At 26.5% G+C, this 18,630-nt stretch overlaps 1 protein-coding gene across 2 annotated transcripts in view; it reads right to left on the reverse strand.

Moving 5' to 3' along the window:
* Positions 1 to 757: 757 nt before the first annotated feature.
* LOC100199093 (nucleolar and spindle-associated protein 1) overlaps positions 758 to 18,630 on the reverse strand; it is a 32,378-nt gene continuing 14,505 nt past the window's right edge. The window contains exons 3-12 of one of the 2 annotated variants that reach the window (XM_065788165.1): positions 17,951 to 18,010; positions 16,735 to 16,795; positions 14,667 to 14,882; positions 14,526 to 14,567; positions 12,127 to 12,174; positions 11,918 to 11,954; positions 11,774 to 11,837; positions 2,363 to 2,556; positions 2,082 to 2,282; positions 758 to 1,081 (exon numbers count right to left, since the gene is read on the reverse strand). In XM_065788165.1, coding sequence (XP_065644237.1) covers positions 997 to 1,081; positions 2,082 to 2,282; positions 2,363 to 2,556; positions 11,774 to 11,837; positions 11,918 to 11,954; positions 12,127 to 12,174; positions 14,526 to 14,567; positions 14,667 to 14,882; positions 16,735 to 16,795; positions 17,951 to 18,010 — 1,008 coding nt within the window. In that variant the 3' untranslated portion in view covers positions 758 to 996. The remainder of the gene's footprint in view (positions 1,082 to 2,081; positions 2,283 to 2,362; positions 2,557 to 11,773; positions 11,838 to 11,917; positions 11,955 to 12,126; positions 12,175 to 14,525; positions 14,568 to 14,666; positions 14,883 to 16,734; positions 16,796 to 17,950; positions 18,011 to 18,630) is intronic. The other variant, XM_065788166.1, reaches the window with a different exon arrangement.

Genomic DNA, 18,630 nt, shown 5'->3' on the forward strand with positions numbered 1-18,630 from the left:
TTCTTTTTTTAAAAATATATGAGAAGCAAAACTATTGTTTTAACTTTAAGTGTTAAAAAGGTTTTAGAATTAAGTGTTTGTAGTAGCACAGTGGAATGAGATTAAAAACTTTTTTAAATACTTTTTTTAAATAACTTAAAAGCACACTTTTTTAAATAACACTCAATACAAAATTTTTTATAAAAATATTTAAATAACTTTAATTAACACTCAATAAAAAGATTGTCTATATATACCAAATTTACAAAAGTTTTTACCAAAAATTGATTTTACTCAACTATATATCTAATTAGACAAATGATTTGTATTGAATACAATTTGATACTTTAAAATATTTGCAAGTCTTGTTAGTTTTTTTCTTATTTTGGTTAGATAACAACATTCTACTTACCACAGGAACCATTTATAAATATTTACGCAATTTTTACTGACTAGCCCTTGACCAACCATTTACCTGCATATTTTTACAAAATGTTAAACTAAAAACTTCAACAATCAAGATATTTGTTATGTGACTGTATGCCGGCATTATCGACAGATTGAGAGTGTGCATACTCACTAATGTATAACTGATGTGCTCTATAGCACAAATAAATGCATAATGTAAAAAAATATTATAAAATAATAACGGAAGAAATTTTCCCTAAGTAATAAAATAAATTCTCCTTTTGGAATGAAACCTTTTTGCAAGACCTTCAACTTTCTTGAAAACTCTACTTTAAAACCGACCCTTGAAAGTTTGAAAAAATAATAAATATTTATTAGTAAATATTGACAATTTAGAAATTTAAGCGAACATTAACAATTCAATTACATCATTATTACATTCTATAGTACGTGTGATTTAATACATATATACAAACACACGTACAAAGCAACATATATAAACGCACTTATAAATACATTGCTTCACGCACATTAAAAATCGATTCAATTAAGCTTAAACGACAAGCTAAAAGTTTAAATTAAAAACTTAAAATTTATTAAATAATTCCTCTAAATATCGATTTTTCTTTTTTTGGCAATAGCTGAGTTTCGTTTATTTTCACGACCTTTTGTCATCTCGATTCTTCTGTCATTTCTTAAATATATAAAATGTTTTAACTATCGACTTTAAAAAAATATTATATATATATATATATATATATATATATATATATATATATATATATATATATATATATATATAAATATATATATATATATGTATATATATATATATATATATATATATATATATATATATATATATATATATATATATATATATATATATATATATATATATATATATATATATATATATATATATATATATATATACACACACACACACAATCCTCGGAATTAGGAAAAATGAGGTCGGCAAAAATTATTTGATACAAAAGTCTAACCATAAAATATAGAAACGTTTTTTTTGCCGACCTCAAATACTTTCAGGTCGGCAGTTAGGGCGGCATTGCCGAATGCCGACCCTAAGTCCAAGGGTTGTATTTATATATATATATATACACATACATATATATATACACATACATATATATATGTATATATATATATATATATATATATATATATATATATATATATATATATATATATATATATATATATATATATATATATATATATATATATTGTTAATGTATTCTACCAATAGAATGCTTAATCCTTTTAAAGAGCAGAGCAATAATAAATTAGTAAATTTTTTATTTAATTTTTTTCTTCAACAACTTGTTTTACCGTCATTAGGTTCATCAGGAATCTTCCTGATGAACCTACTGATAGTGACTTCCTGATGGTGAAACAAGTTGTTGAAGAAAAAAATTAGATAAGTGTTTTTACTAATTTATATATATATATATATATATATATATATATATATATATATATATATATATATATATATATATATATATATATATATATGCAAAATGTAATAACTTTCAGTTGTGCATATTGACTAAATATAAACTACAAACAACATATAACTACCGAATTTTACCATAAGTTTATAAATATATATAAAAAGTAATTTTGAAAAAAAAAAAAATTTGTTAAAATGGTTGAATAATACCAACCTAGATCTCGGCTCTTTTCTGATTTCCTTAATAGACTTTTTATTTAATTCTGCAGAGCTGGTATCGAGTTTTTTTGGTGGCAATCTATTTACTTGGAAATAGGACTGCCTTAACTTTCCAGAGTGTGGTTTGTAGGTAAGACCTTTCTCTAAAGAAGCTTGAAGATCAAACTTAACAGGTGTCTTTTTCAAACTGGGAGATCTACGAAAAATGTGTGCATGATTATTTTTTATTGCGTTTAAAAAAAAGTATATATCTCCAATAGGAGCATTTAAAATTACCTCATATCACCAATAGTAGCATTTAAACACGATTTAGTATCTTTAATAGCACTTGTAAAGTGAACAGATTTTCTTCCTTTATATAATGCTACGTTTCTTTCGTTAGAACGTTCTCGGTTCAAACGAGGTGAGGAACGAAGCACATTTTTGGCAGGGGTTACCGCATTATAAACTCCAAGTTTGGTACCGACGTTCTAAATACAAGAAAACTTAAAAAATTTAGTACGGTTTAATTTGTTAATAAATTTAGTACGTAATTAATTTAATGACGTCTTAAAAATATATCAAAAATTATAAACTGGTTTTAAAAAAATATCTCAGAGTAATTCCATGTCAACTCAAACTTTGAAAACTTTTTTAAACATAATCTATTCTTGGAAATGTACACAGTTAAAAAACTGAATTAATTATCTTTTTAACACTTTCGCTTCTTACAAGGCTGCAAGCAACCACTATTAGGTCCAACTATGTTTACAATGCGTTTTTGCACCTTGTCTAAAAGCGAAAGGGCATCACTGGAATATCTGCTCCAGATATGGCAACAGTATTCCATACAAGGACGAATTTGAGATTTATAGAGATAAAGAATAGAATCGGGAGTAAGAAAGTGTCAAGCACGATAAAGAGATGCAAACTTAGCAGATGCTAATTTTGCAACAGATTTGATATATGGTTTCAAAGAAAGATCGGAAATAAAAGCTAATCCTAGAAAATGAAGGGTATATAACTCGTTGAGTAAATCACTTTTCATAAATATAGGAAGATCTAAATTATTGTGGTAATGATTGGTCGAAAAAAATTGGGTTTTATCTGAATTAAAGTTCACCAGCCACTGTGAGCCCCATGCAGTAGCAGAAGTGAGATCCTTTTCAAGCTCAAATGCCCCTCCAAGCAGTCAGAGAGTTTTGGCTTCTTATCATGACAGAATAAATGGTAGTATCATCAACGAACAATGCCACCTTAGATGTGAGAATATCTGGAAGATTGTTAATGTAAATTAAAAAGAGAATAGGGCCAAGGATTGAATCTTGAGGAACCTCTGAAGTTACAGAAGAGGACTGTCCATCAAGGACAACTTTTATAATATGATTGGAAAGGAAGGATTCAATAATCTTAAAGATGTTACCAGATACATCGTGAGAAGAAAGTTTAAGGAGAACACCGCTTGCCAAACTTTATCAAAAGCTTTAGAAATGTCAAGAGCGATAGCCTTAACCTCTCCACCTTTATATAATGCACGATAAAACCTATTGGTTATTACTGTTAGCAAATCAGCTGTAGAATGAGAAGATCGAAACCCATATTGATGATCAGAAAATAAATTATTAGATTTAAGATGAGAGATTAAGTGTTTGTTAATTAAAGATTCAAAAACCTTGCTTATGATAGGAAGACAAATGGGATGGTAGTTAGACAAATCAGATTACCCTCCAGAATTTTTGAAAAAAGGGATAAAAGATGCCGCTTTTCAGCAGGCCAGAAAACAAGACTCTGATAAGCGCTTGTTGAATAGTTTTGAAAGTATAGATGACTTGCTACTTCACCTCACTCATTTCACCTTTATTATAGACACTCTTAAAGATTCTTAAAGAGTCACAAGAGCCTAATTTTTTAGATGAAATACAAGGTTCATGACCTGAGAATAGCAGGCTTTGGCTTTAGACAAAACCTTCTTACAATGGTTTCTAGCATTAGTAAACCGATGTCTGTTTTCTGGAGAATTGTTTTGCTGATAGATATGGAAGTAATGGTTTTGATTGGAAATTGCAGCAGTAAAATGAAAGGAAAACTATAGAGAAGAGTGAAGCTTGAATTGGAACTGTTGAGAGGGAATAAAAGATTCCATACCAGCCAGAATCCAAGAATTTATGTAAGAAACATATTTATCAACAGGAAGACAAAAGATTTCTACACAAGGGCAATTACAAAGAAAATCACGGAAAGAGTCCCAGTCAGCTTTAAGGTAGTTGTAAGAGGTACAATGATAGGAGGATTCTGATGATGAAGAATGAGATAATAGTTTTAAAGAGATCAAACCGTGATCAGAAGCACCTAAGGGTGTATGTGGAGAAACTGAACACTGACTAGGGTCAGAATTATATAAAGGTAGGTTGAATAAAGAAGGTAGATGATTCGGGTTGTCTGGAAAACAAGTAAGAAAGTTGACTATTTGAGTTAGTGATCGAGAAAGGCAAAAGTTGTAGGCCTGTTACGCCTGCAGAGTCACTGACACTAGCGCCAAGCTATTCAGTGATATGTGATGATCATTAAAGTCACCCACAACAGCGATATTGGCTGATGGATAAAGAGAGAGGGCTTGTTCAAATTGATCAGAAATAACATCAAAAAGAGTGCAGTCTTGAGATGAAGGAGAGCAATATAGAACAAAGAGTAAGGCGATAGAGTGAAGTGGTGCTAAACGAAAGCACATAAAATAATAGTTGGTGGATTTAATCTAGTTTCCTGACAAATGGATGAATTTTTATGAATGTAAATGCCCAGGCCAAGCATGTGATATTGGAGTCTTTATAAATTAAAGGACTTAAAACTCAAATTAGTCTCACAAAGGTTTTTTGTGTTTTATAATTGTTACTTTAGTCATTTGTTAAAGAATTCGACTCAAAACATAGATAATACTAAGTACACTATTTAATAGGCCGAGCAATTGGCTCATTACTATTAATAAATCCTAAGTCGTAACAAAGGGCTCTAAATGTGGCCTCCACAATACACATCAAAACTGCGAACAGGGACACTGTCCATGTGCAAGATGGCACTGTTAGTACTGATATTTTACAGCTGTTGATGGAATCAGCCTCTTGAGAGCTACCACAGAGTTCGGAAAACCTAACTATCAGTCAGCCTCAGAACCATAAAACTGAGTTTTAAAGCTATACCCTCATTAGGAGATAATAGAATGAGTTGCCTAGTCATAAAAACAGAAACACTAGCAAAACTCATGCATTGAGTCAAGAAGGTCCAGCATTCAACATCCTAAACTGGAAACAATGAATTATAAATACATTTGCGCCAGCCTAATAGATGAACAAGGGGTGCGGGGCTGGTCAAATGATAGAATCTGTTTACCCCTTAAGTCTTTGCCTAGGAGGCCTTCTGCAAGACAGTAGCTGGTTGTATTTCACATCTGCCCAAGATGAGCATTTTTATCGAGACACCTCTAGCCTTTACTCAACCAAAAGCCCCAAGGCAGGGAGTGTTTCAAATCGGAGATGGCTTTTCCTGGCCTTTGCCTAAATAAGCGTATCCTACAAGGCAGCAGAACATAAAGCAGGTTGTACTGGATTAAAATAATTAAAAAAAACACACAAAATTTCATGAATATTTCTCTCGTATTTTTTTTTATAATTAAGCTAGAACCTTGAAACTTTTTGCATCAATTAGTTTGACTCATCTTCTTTCCAAATATATATAGAAAGTACTAAGTTTTAATGGCTTCACTTATATTATTCATGTCTTAAGACCACTTTTGATAAAAAAAACTTGCGCGGTAACTTTTTTTAAAAAGAAGTTTTTAAAAGTTTGGATTCTGAAGTGCCAAAACACATCAAATTGGTTTGAAAATTTCAAACCAATTCGATGTGCTATTAACATTAAAAAATCATTTCAAACATTAAAAAAGGGATGAAAAATCATTTCAAACATTAAAAAAAGGGATGAAAAATGGAATGGGGAACCATTCATTTATACAAAAAATTTTGGTTCTCATCATTTAAAAACTTTTACTGAAAAAAACATTTTTCTAAAAATGGTTCTCTGTGAAAAAAGCAAGTATAGCCTTTCTTCTATTCAAACAAAGTATTTATGTTTTCTCGAAGAAATGGTACTTAGGATTTTTGTGTAAAAATTATGTATATTACACTTTTTTTCCTTCGCGCATTGTTTTGTTTTTTGCACTTGATTTTTGATGTTTTCTTATTTTATTTTGGTGTTCACATTGCACAGTCAATTACATTACACAATTTACATTACACAGCCAATTTCATTACACATGCATAGGTGCATCTAGCAAGGCTCGCGATCCAATGTGCATTTTTAGCTGTTTTATCATAATTTCAAACAGCTGTTTTATCATAATTTCAATAGGATTTAGTATGCCAATTTTCCACACTTAAGGACATTTTAATCAAAAAATTATCTGTTTTTCCGGACAATAAATGCTATAACTTTGGATCCAATTGACTTCTAAAAGACACCTCATTTTCTAAGTCTTTTTAAGCTCTATACAACTATGTTAATCATTTATAAATATGTTGACCAAAATAAAAAAAATAAAAAATCATGTGAATAAAAATAAATTCTGATCCTGCAAACATAAAATAACCAGAGGGTAAGTGATTATTTTTATATCTAAAAATTTAAATCAATTTATATTACCATCAAAAATCATGTTTTATTTTTTTAACAATATAAATAGACCAAAAATTTAAGTAATAATAATTCCTTAAAATTAATATTATTCTTGATTGCCAATGGATCAATAAATTATTTATTTTAGTTTTGCTATACCATTATTTTCAATGTTATTATTATCATTACATTTAATGTTTGATGTCACTCTATTGCAATTAATTGGTCGAATTTCTTTAGTTTCTATAAATAAAACAAACAAACAAAAAAAAAATATTTTAATTCATAAATTATTTATTAAAAAAAAAATTATACTATAGAAAAAAAAAAAAAAAAATTCATTGTGCCAAGACATATTATGACATATATAGTATGACCTTGATGACATGTTTGCGGCCTCAATGCTCCTAGCAAACTAGGAAAAAATTTTGCCAAAGCTAGTGAAACTAGCTTTGGCAAAAAATTTATAAAATTACTTCAAATGTAAAATGTAACCATCAAAACTTCTGCCACCAATGGGTTTCAAGGAGAAGAGGGCTTAAGTACATTAATACAAAGAACAACTTTGCAAGCCTCTTTTTAAATTTATCATTTAGCAAAACAATTTCGCTCAGGACAGTTACAAAAAAGTTTCTCAAAGGATTGCTATATGACTACTCATATCCAAGCATTTAAAGTTGTTTACCAAAAAGAATGTTGATACCTCTGAAAATTTTATTATGTAAATTTTTCATTTTACAATAAAAGTACTTTTTACAAAAAAATTTCAGTTTATAAATTCAAACTAATATTTTTTAAAAAACACAAATAAAACTATTTAATTCTAGCGAGGCTCATGATCAAATGCGCATTTTCTAACAGCTGGTGTAATATAAGAAAATGCGCATTTTCTAATATGCTGGTATAAGTTTTATAATTTGTTGAAAAAAAAACCAAAACCTCTTTTTTGAAAAATCAAGATTTACTAGGTCGACAATATTTAAAGTCTGTTTACACTGAAAGTTTTTGTTTTTATCGGTGACTGAAATAATTGTTTTCTAATTTTTAAGGCCAATTTTTACTGAATTTTTTTTTTTTAGTTTCAAGATATAAAGTTTTTGTTGATAACAAGTAAAATTTAATAAGGGAGGAAGGGGGCAGGAGGTCTTAATAAGATTAGAGTGGGTGGGAAAATTTTCCAAAAATTATTAAATGCATAAAAAACATGTTTCAGACTGATAAAAGTAGAAAAATTCAAATGCATAACACAGATTGGTTTTTGCGTAACATTTCCAAAAAGGTTGGATGTGGATCTACAGTTCAAAGTACAAGTATTTTTTTTAGTTTAAAGTCTAGATTTTTGCTTCAAAATTTAATTAGCAGGAAGTCGGATTTTTGAAGATTGTTAAAAACTTCAGAGAAGATCAATTGATTGTGAGAGAAGTGATGAAGAACCATATATATATACATATATGTAAATTATGTTAGTGTATTTTACAAATAGAGTGCTCAATGTTTTTAAAGAACAGAGCAATAATAAATAAATTAGTAAAAAACACTTATCTAACTTTTTTCTTCAACTTGAAGTTTCACCATTGTTGGATCATCAGGAAGAGTTTTCTAAATATTAACTTATGTCATTCTGTTTGAATTAAAACGATTTAGTTTTTTTTTCTTCAGAAATAAAAAAAATATTTTTTATTAAGAAAATTTTTATAAAGTCGTTACTTCTAATTATTAGCAAATTTTAAGCAAATGTTTGTACGAAATTTTATAACATTTCTTATATTGAATATTTATTTATGTTATTAAACGCTTTTAATTTAATAATAAACTTGTTTTTAATTTAACTTTAATGTAAATATAATGAAACATTTTAATAGTAAAGAATAACTGCAAGAGTTTCGAATCAATCAATTTTCTTTTTCAATTCTCATTCATTCAAAGTTTATATATGCTTTTATTTTCTAAAAATAGGGCAAAAACGCAAAAAAAATTACGAAGAAGTTTAAAATGCTACTTTATCATTCATTCAAAGTAAAATGACAAAAAAAAAAATTTCTTTCTCTTTTATTCTATGCTTCCAGCGTAATGAATTAAAGACTTTTCATTCTTAACATAAACTTAGAGATAAAAATAAATTAAAAATAAATCAAAAATGAGCAAAGCAACTAAAAGTCTAATCTGGGACTATTTGGATATTGATGAAAATAATCGTCAAAGGCAATTTGTAAATTTTGCAAAATGAAAATATCAAGACAATATCAGGCAAATACGAAATATCAAGAAAATATCTGGCAAAAAAATGACAACATCCAATTTAAGAGGACATATGAAAGCAAAACATACAAAAGTTTTCCAGAAAATAGAAGATCTAAAAGGTTTCAAAAAAAATTAGCACAGAAAAAAAAAGCTATGTTATTGGATCTACTTCAACCAGCAAAGAGAATGATAACAGCAAAGATTCCTTAGGCAATAGCGTTACAGTTACTCTAGACCAAAACATCAACCTAAGCTTGAAGATATTATTAATAAGCATAAGAAATGGACATCAAGTGAATAAAGAGCTCAAAAAATAACTCTGCTTATCAGAGAAATGGTATGCGTAGACATTCAGCCATATTCTTTAATTACAAATCAAGGATTTAACAAACTAATTATGCATCTCGAACTTAGTTATACCATGCCCTCTTGAAAACATATGACCGAAACAATTGTTCTTCTAATTTATCAAAAAATGAAAATACAAATTATGAATGATGTAGTAAAAGCGGATTTTTGGAGTTTCACCACTGACGGATGGACTACATATCACAATATTTTAAGCTTTTATTCTTTAACAACACACTGGATAAACTCAGAGTTTAATTCTATAACAGCTGTGCTTCAACTTAAAAAGATGACAGGCTCTCATACAGGTGTAAAGTTATCAAACTTTCTAAAGGATTTTTTAAATGAATGGAAAATACCAACTAACAAAGTGTACTTTGTCCTCTCAGACAATGCTGCCAATATGAAATTAGCCATAAAAGAAGCTGGTTTAGAAAAAAATTCTCTAAGTTGCATAATCTACACTCTTCAACTTTGTATAACTGATAAGCTTTTTAAGCGGCAAACAATTGTGAATGATCTTATAGCTAAGGCTAGAAAAATTGTCACACACTTTCACTATTCTATGTCCTCCATGGACATGCTACATGAAACTCAACAACAGCTAAAGTTACCCCTACATTTACTTATATAAGATGTAGTTACGAGATGAAACTCAACATTTTACATGCTAAAAAGGTTAATAGAACAAAAAACCTCACTAACATTATTTTTTATTAGAAATCAAAAGTGCAATGCCTCTATTCGTACAGAAGACCATTGGTTATTAGCTGAGGCACTTATCTTAGTTTTAAAGCATTTTGAGGCAGCTACACTAGAGATGAGTGAAAACAGGGCATCAGTGTCTCAAATTTTTCCATTTATAGTTTGAATGGAAGCGTACCTAGCCTATGCTTCAGAAAATGCAGGTGAAATAAAAGCTATAATAGAAGAGTTAATAAAAGATTTTATTTCAAGGTTTTCTAGCTATAAATATAATAAATACTTGAACATTTCTACAGTTTTAGATCCAAGATTCAAACTTAGTTATGTCATATCAGATGAGGAGAAAGAGACTATAAAATCAAATATTCAAGAACAATACATGAACCTAAATAAAAAGGATATTACAGAGAGCCTTATAACTACCGACAACTCAACTCAATCAGATGATGAAACAAACACCTCATCTGAATCAACCCAAATATCTAGCTCTCCACTCAAAAAATTAAAAATGGCAGAAAGCATATACAATTTTTATCAAGTTTTAAAAACACCAATTGAATTAACAAAATCAACAAAAGTGAAGAACTGTAAAAAATTTTAAACAGAGGCACAAATTTATATTCAAAAAATTATGGCTTGGGGTGCATTTACTGCTTATGCAGTGGAAAACCTGTACAGAGTTGATAGGATCATGGACCAACATAAGTATTACTATATTTTCTACTATAACCTATTTGATTTCAGATGGAAACTATATATTTCAGCAAGACATAAAGCATACAGCAAAAAAAAAAGAAAAAAAAAAAAGAGAAAGATTTATACAAAATGTTGGAATACCTACCTTTAAGTGGCACAATCAACTAATCTTAATCCAATTGAAAATCTGTTGTCTATTTTAGATGCTAAACTCAAAGACAAAAAAATAAGAGGAATTACTTTTGACACTTATAAATGGATGCCAAGCAGTTATAAATGCCTACATATGCCAAGCAGTTATTAATGTAAAATGTTATGCGAAAAAGTTCTACAATAACTTAAGGACTGATTAAATTTATACTTAGTTGTAACGAGGTTAACACAATTGTTTTAAGTATTCTGTATTAAACAACAAAGATGTAAAAATTTAGAAATTAAAATCAGTTATGAGATATTTTTTAGAAAAAAATTAAATTTTTTTATTTTAGTTGATTTTTACCAATACTACAGTTATGTTTTAAGTCCAACAGTTTTGTTTACTTTTTATTTATTTTTAATGACAGATATAGTGTAATAGAAGATAATATTTGACATATTTAATATAAGACTAATATATATATATATATATATATATATATATATATATATATATATATATATATATATATATATATATATATATATATATATATATATATATATATATTGTGGCAATAATGCTTTTAAAAGCCTTGTTTTTGCATTTTGAAGTATTTTTCATTTTTAATTCAAAATGATAATATATCAATTTAAAAAAAAAAATGTAAACACTACAGGTGCATTTTGAATCATATTTTTTTCTCAAGTCAAAATAAGTTTCAAAATTACATTTTCTTTATATTTTTATAAACGTATTAGTCGCATTTTAAACCCCTTTGGAACGGGAGTCACAAACTTCTCCATGATAATTTATTAATTGGGTTTGTCATCTATGCAAAACTTTACAAAATAAATTATTTATAGTTAAACTGAGTTGACATAGAATTACTCTATAATTTAAACTGTTAATAAAACCTTGTTTAAGATCATATCAGCACGTTGACGTTTCTTCTCCATGTAAACATCAAGCGAATCCATTCTGAAATTAGCCAGAGTAAATAACATATAACTTTGTAATTATCAATTTAAATAATTTAGGTTCCATAAAACTTGACTTACTTTTTAAACTGAGCTTTATGTTGATTTAAAAATCTGCCTAAATAAAATAAAAACTTATTAATTTATTATTAAAATATTTTTAATTATAACTAACAACTAAAAATTACTATAAAAAAAGGTATTTCAAATATAAATAACTGAAAATTGTTATTTAAAAAGGTTGGGGATAAAGAGGAGGAGGAGGGGGTCGGTTAGTTGTATATAAGTACCTGGTGATTTCAGCTGAATACATTCTGAGAAATTAGAATTCTGTAAAACTAATAGAGAAAATAATTTAGACTAAAACACAAAGTTTGTAGACAAAAATAACATTGTATAAAATAAATAATATTTCTGGTTTAAATAATATATAATAATAATAATATTGATAGCTTGTGTTATTTAAATAATTTCTTGACAAGGTACTTGTATTTTCTGCAATTAATTTAACATAGTTAAAATTTATTACATGATCGATGAATTTTATATTTTAGTATAAATTCAGTACATGGTTACATTTAAAAAAACAACTTTAAAACAAGATTATGTAAAAAAAAGTTATAACTATGATCAACTATAAAAAAACTTATATAGTTAAAAAATTAGGCCAAATTAAAAAAATATTAGGCAAAAAAAAATTAGCAATTATAAATAAAATTGTAATAAAAGTAGCTATAGTGTTTGAATAAATCTTTAAAAATATAACAATTAAAATTTATTTATTTCATATATATATATATATATATATATATATATATATATATATATATATATATATATATATATATATATATATATATATATATATATATATACCCACATACATATATATACAGGGTGTACAATTAATTTTCCCTCTAGTCTTTAAAACTGACCCTCTTGTGTCCTTTTATAAATGACTGTAACTCAGTTGTTAGTTAATATTTTTTTATTTTTCACAAAATCTTTAAAACAATATTACTGATCAGTAGTGAGTTATTTCACCATTTTTACCGGAACATTTCAAAATTCTGGTGCGAAAATTTTTAATAAGTGAAAAGCATTCTTTCTGGGTGATGGAAGCCCATGCTTTTTGTGATGAGTTGAACTCTTGTGATGAGTTGTTGGCAGTTTTGGGGTCTGGGATTTTAAAAAAAGCTGTTCTGGAGCTTTGCCCATACATGCTCAATGCAATTAAGGCCCAATCAGTTCAGACATTGTTGAACTCCCTATTGAGGACATCCGTTGTTGCTATTTTACGCGGTATTAATATTATCGTGGGAAAATTAGTTTCAGGTTCTTAAAAGAATATTCCTCCATGAGGAAGGGTCAGAAATTAATTGTACACCCTGTATGTGTGTGTGCATATGTATATATATATATATATATATATAAAAATATATATATATATATATATATATATATATAAAAATATATATATATATATATATAAATATATATATATATATAAAAATATATATATATATATAATTAATTAGTAAAAAACACTTATATAACTTTTATCTTCGACTTGAAGTTTCACCATTGCTGGATCATCAGGAAGAGTTACTAAATCTATTGTATGTCAACCACAAACGATTGTTTGTGGTTGACATACAATAGTTTAAACACAAAAAATATTCAAAAGAGACTATGCTGTCAAAATATATTTGAGATTTAAAAGAAAAAAAGAAAAATTTTAATTTACAATGGTCTATTCTAAAATCTGCCCCTGCCTATTATAAAATTTCCAAAAAATGTATGCTATGTTTGCAAGAAAAATTTGAAATAATTACTCATTTAAATCAAGAAAATTTATTAAATAAAAAATCTGAATTAATTTCTAAATGTAGGCACGAGAATAAATACCTCTTAAAAAATTATAAAAACAAATGACCAAATTAAACTATCCCCATTCCAAAGAAAATTATTTCATAATTACTTTCTGTAACTTCCCGTTAACAAAAAAATATAGTAATTAAAAATTTTTTATAAAAATTTATAACTTCCTGTTAAATATTTTTTTCTATAAATTGAATTTTTTTTGAGATTTAGTAACTCTTCCTGATGATCCAGCAATGGTGAAACTTCAAGTCGAAGATAAAAGTTAGATAAGTGTTTTTTACTAATTAATTATTGCTCTGTTCTTTAAGAACATTGAGCACTCTATTTGTAAAATACACTAACATAATTTACATATATATATATATATACACATATACACACACACACACACACACACACACACACACACACACACACACACACACACACACACAGATATATATATATATATATATATATATATATATATATATATATATATATATATATATATATATATATATATATATATACACACACATCTATATGCATTATATATAAACATAACGCGAATTTCAATCAAAGATGAAATATTATAAGAAAATAGAGTTTGTCAAGATTTAGGCAGTCTGGACCGTAACCCCAACCGCGGCTAATTAAACTAACCCCGGCTAATTTTATTGGTTAAAAAACCTCTTTATTGGTTAAAAAAATCCACAAATTTTTTATTTAAAAAATCAATTTCTTATTTGTAAAAAACATTTTAATAAAATTCTATAACAAAAACATTTTCAACAACAACAAAAAAAAACCTAAAAAAATCTACCTTCAGATTTGTTAAAATCTTTAGCCCGTGGAATCTTTGAAACTAAATGCATAATATATATATATATTTTAAACCAGAAAAATTTAAATAAGTTAATGTCAATTAATGTAAACTAAATATTATTTAAAGATTTAAGAAAACCCTTTATTTCTGCTCTTTTATCAATTTCATTAGCAATCTCTGCTTTAATATTTTCTTTATCCATCTCAATGTCAGATACCATTACATCTACAGCATCAGGTATTATTTCTTCAACAGAATTGGGTAACATTACTTCAGTAGAGTTGGGTAACATTACTTCAGCAGCATTGGGTAACATTACTTCAACAGGTTTGTCTATAATATGAGACATTGTTTCTAAAAAAAACAAGTGAAATATATACTATATTTATTATTTTACTATAATAATGAAATAACAAAAAAATTGTTAGTTACAACAGTTTACAACAAAGATCTTTTACATCAGAGAATATAGAAGCTAAGGTTGCAGTAAATGGAGAGCAGGGTTATCTTAAAGTTACCTTATTAATTACTTTGAAGTCAGAGTTAGATCCACATTTAAGTAAAAAGTAACGAGCAAAATATTCTGATTAGTATGAATGTAAAATTTAAAAAATTGTTTCAGAAACCTGATCAGGTATTTTCATTTGTACATACTGTCTACAATACATCTTACCAGAGTGTCTTATAAAAATAGAATAAAATGCATGTTTATCTGGACAAGCACTTTTTTCTTTTATTTTAGTTTTAAAGGTAAATATTTCAAAGCTTTGAAAGACTTTAGCGATGTTTGAAACATTGAAGCCAAACTACTATGATATATTAAAAGATTTATACAAAGTTTCCAAGATCTTGGTTCAAATGTTACTTTTAAAGTTCATATAGTGGAGCAGCATGTAGAAGAGTTTATTGTTATAGAAAGAAAAAAGTTTGTATTTAAAAAAAATCATTTTGTTAAATGCAATATTTATGTTATAGTAAATATTTCCTTTCTAGAAAAAATACTCACAAATTCAAAGCTTTAGGCTGTATTCCTGTAAAAGTGCCTTAAACCCCTCAATGAAAAAACATAGTATGTCAAACAACCAAATAAATTATATGCCACTGTTTGATCCCCTTGCTAAGGGTGTAAAGGTGGGTCAGAGGAGGCTTAATCTTTAGTTAAAACAAGTCTGGTAGGTAATTTTTCTCAAAAAGCTACTAACAAATGATTTAAACTTTGATAGTTTTGGAATGTGCAAATGATTTAAATTTTGAAAGTTTTGGAATGAGCAAATGGAGTGCTTTCTAAACTTAAAAAAAAAAAAAAAAAAATTCATGGGATAAGATTTTAGGTTTTAGGTTACCTTCAGAGTACCTGAAGCACAACAATCTAATAGAATTTATCAGTGATCAAATTTTTTTAAAGAAATCTACTTTTATATTTAATTTAAGTCTTATTCAATATTTTCTTATTTTTCAAATTGTCAATTAAATGCTTGTCACTCTCTAGCTCTGTCTAAAAGACAGAGGAGTTTAAAAACATACAAAAACTAATTTAAACAAATTATAGTTATTTTAAAGTAAAAATAAAAAACATCATATATTAAAATATATTAAAACCTTTTTGTCATTATTTTTATTATCAATTAATTCATGTCTAACTTAAAACTTTAAAATAAACTTTTAACTAAAATTTTTATGTTTGTACAATGTGCAAATAGCTTTAGCAAATTACAGCGCATACTTTTTCAGAGTAATTATTATTTTAACTTTGTTTTTTATTTATAAAACTTGAATTAACTGGTGTTTAAACAAACAATATATATTAAGTATGTAAGTTTTGACAGTTATCATTTTTGCAATTTATTGTTTTGCTTATTCAAAAAATTTTAAAACCTAATTAATCTGATAAATGAATTGAAAACCTAATTAATCTGATAAATGAATTGAAAAGCTAATTAATCTGATAAATGAATTGAAAACCTAATTAATCTGATAAATGAATTGAAAAGCTAATTAATCTGATAAATGAATTGAAAACCTAATTAATCTGATAAATGAATTGAAAGCCTAATTAATCTGATAAATGAATTGAAAACCTAATTAATCTGATAAATGAATTGAAAACCTAATTAATCTGATAAATGAATTGAAAACCTAATTAATCTGATAAATGAATTGAAAACCTAATTAATCTGATAAATGAATTGAAAAGTTTCATATTAACCTTTAGCCTCAAGATGTTTGAGACTTTTTTCATTTGATACTTCAACATTTTCTTGCAAAATCTAAAAACAAATTGTATTAGTAGAGTATACACATTATATATATAAAAACATATGTTAAAAATGTGTATATACTATAAATGTGTATACATTGTATGTGTATATATATTTTAAATTGATAAATTTAAAATGTATATACACATACATTTGGCTGCATTAAAATTAATAGATCCTATAAAATATTGTTTTTAAATAAAATTCATATCATAAATTTTAGTTAAAGATAACATTTTTATAGGATCTATCAATATTAATGCAGCCCTGATCATAAACCTGGCCCTGGTCATGGCTATGTGTTATCAAACCTAGCCCCAGACATAGCCCCGGTCGTTTACTAGAGAAAATTATACTTATTGTGTTAAAATTGTTTTTGTCTATTAAGTCCTAAAATAGCATTACCATTTCTTAAGAAATTTATCTTCATCCAATGGTTTTGTTTGCTTTACATTGCCAAATTTATTCTTTTAATAAATATGTTCATAAAAAAATTTCTTGATATGCATAAGGAAATATATATATATTTTAATATTTGTATTAATATTTTACATAAACTTTAGGTAGTTCAACTTATGTTTAAGTTCAAATAATAGTATAATAAGGTTTCAATAAATAAAATCATTTTTATAAAGTATACTTCGAAAATGCAATTAAAAAATCATAACTTAAATTTATTTTTACCAATGAAAATTTTAACTTATTTTACATTTATTTACAAATTTATTTACAAACTAATGTTTCCAATAGCATTTTTGTCTACTTTGTTTACTTACACATTTTCAGTTATTCTTACACATTTTTAGTTATTCAAGTAAATAAACTTTTGGACAAGACACATTTTTTAGCGGTCAAAACAAATTGATTTTTAAATAAAATTTGTTGAAAATTTTTATTACACTTTTATATTAAACTTATTTTAGTTCTTTTAATTGTTTATTTTTGCAGTTTATTTAGTTTAGTGCTGAATAGAAATTGTTTTTTACAGTTTACATATTATTTCCAGCTTCTAAAGAATAAAACAAAATAAAAAAATTAAAATATTTTTATTTGACATAAATTTGATTTTCCAAAAAAGCTATTAGCAAATGGCATGCAAGAACATTTAACAGACATAGTTTGTTATATATGTTCTTGTATGTTTTTTTACTGAAAAAAACTTACTTTGTTATTTTCTCCTGACTGTGCAAAGATTTGGAATAAATCGTCAAGTAGGTCACTACTCTAAAAAATAAAACAAAAAAATGAGAAAATTATGGCTGATAATATACATGCATATATAAATATGTAACTTATACTAAAACTTAATATATACCGCTTATGGTAAAAAACAGCTCTTAATGACTCTATGCATTTAAAATTGAATATAAATTATGTAAAAACCATTAAAACAATTGTAGCAACTAATTAAATTTTATTGTTTTTTTAAAAACCACAAAAACTTAATTGACTTAATTGTTGTTTGTTATTTTTTTACTTTTCAATTTTATTTATTTTTTCACTTTTGTTTTATCAACTGATTTATGTAGAGATTAGCGCAGCAGAGAGCACATAGTAAACAACCAAGTTGTCGTTTACTATGTGAAAACAACATATCATCATCAAGCTTTAGCCTTCCCTTTTTATGCTGTTTCTCTAATATGCTCTTCTTACCTAAAATCCTGGAACTAAGCAGGTATGTGAGCTTTTATTCCTTCTCGTCAGTTTCAAGTTAAGTTTTTCATATTCTTGTGCAATTGCTATATTAAACCATAATCTTTTTTTTTTTCATCTTTTTTTAAAGATGAAAAAATAAAAGTAAAAATAAAAACCGGGATTTATTTTTACTTTATTTATTTACAGTT

This window comes from Hydra vulgaris, chromosome 01, assembly GCF_038396675.1.
Source record: "Hydra vulgaris chromosome 01, alternate assembly HydraT2T_AEP".
In the NCBI taxonomy this organism is placed as follows: domain Eukaryota; kingdom Metazoa; phylum Cnidaria; class Hydrozoa; order Anthoathecata; family Hydridae; genus Hydra; species Hydra vulgaris.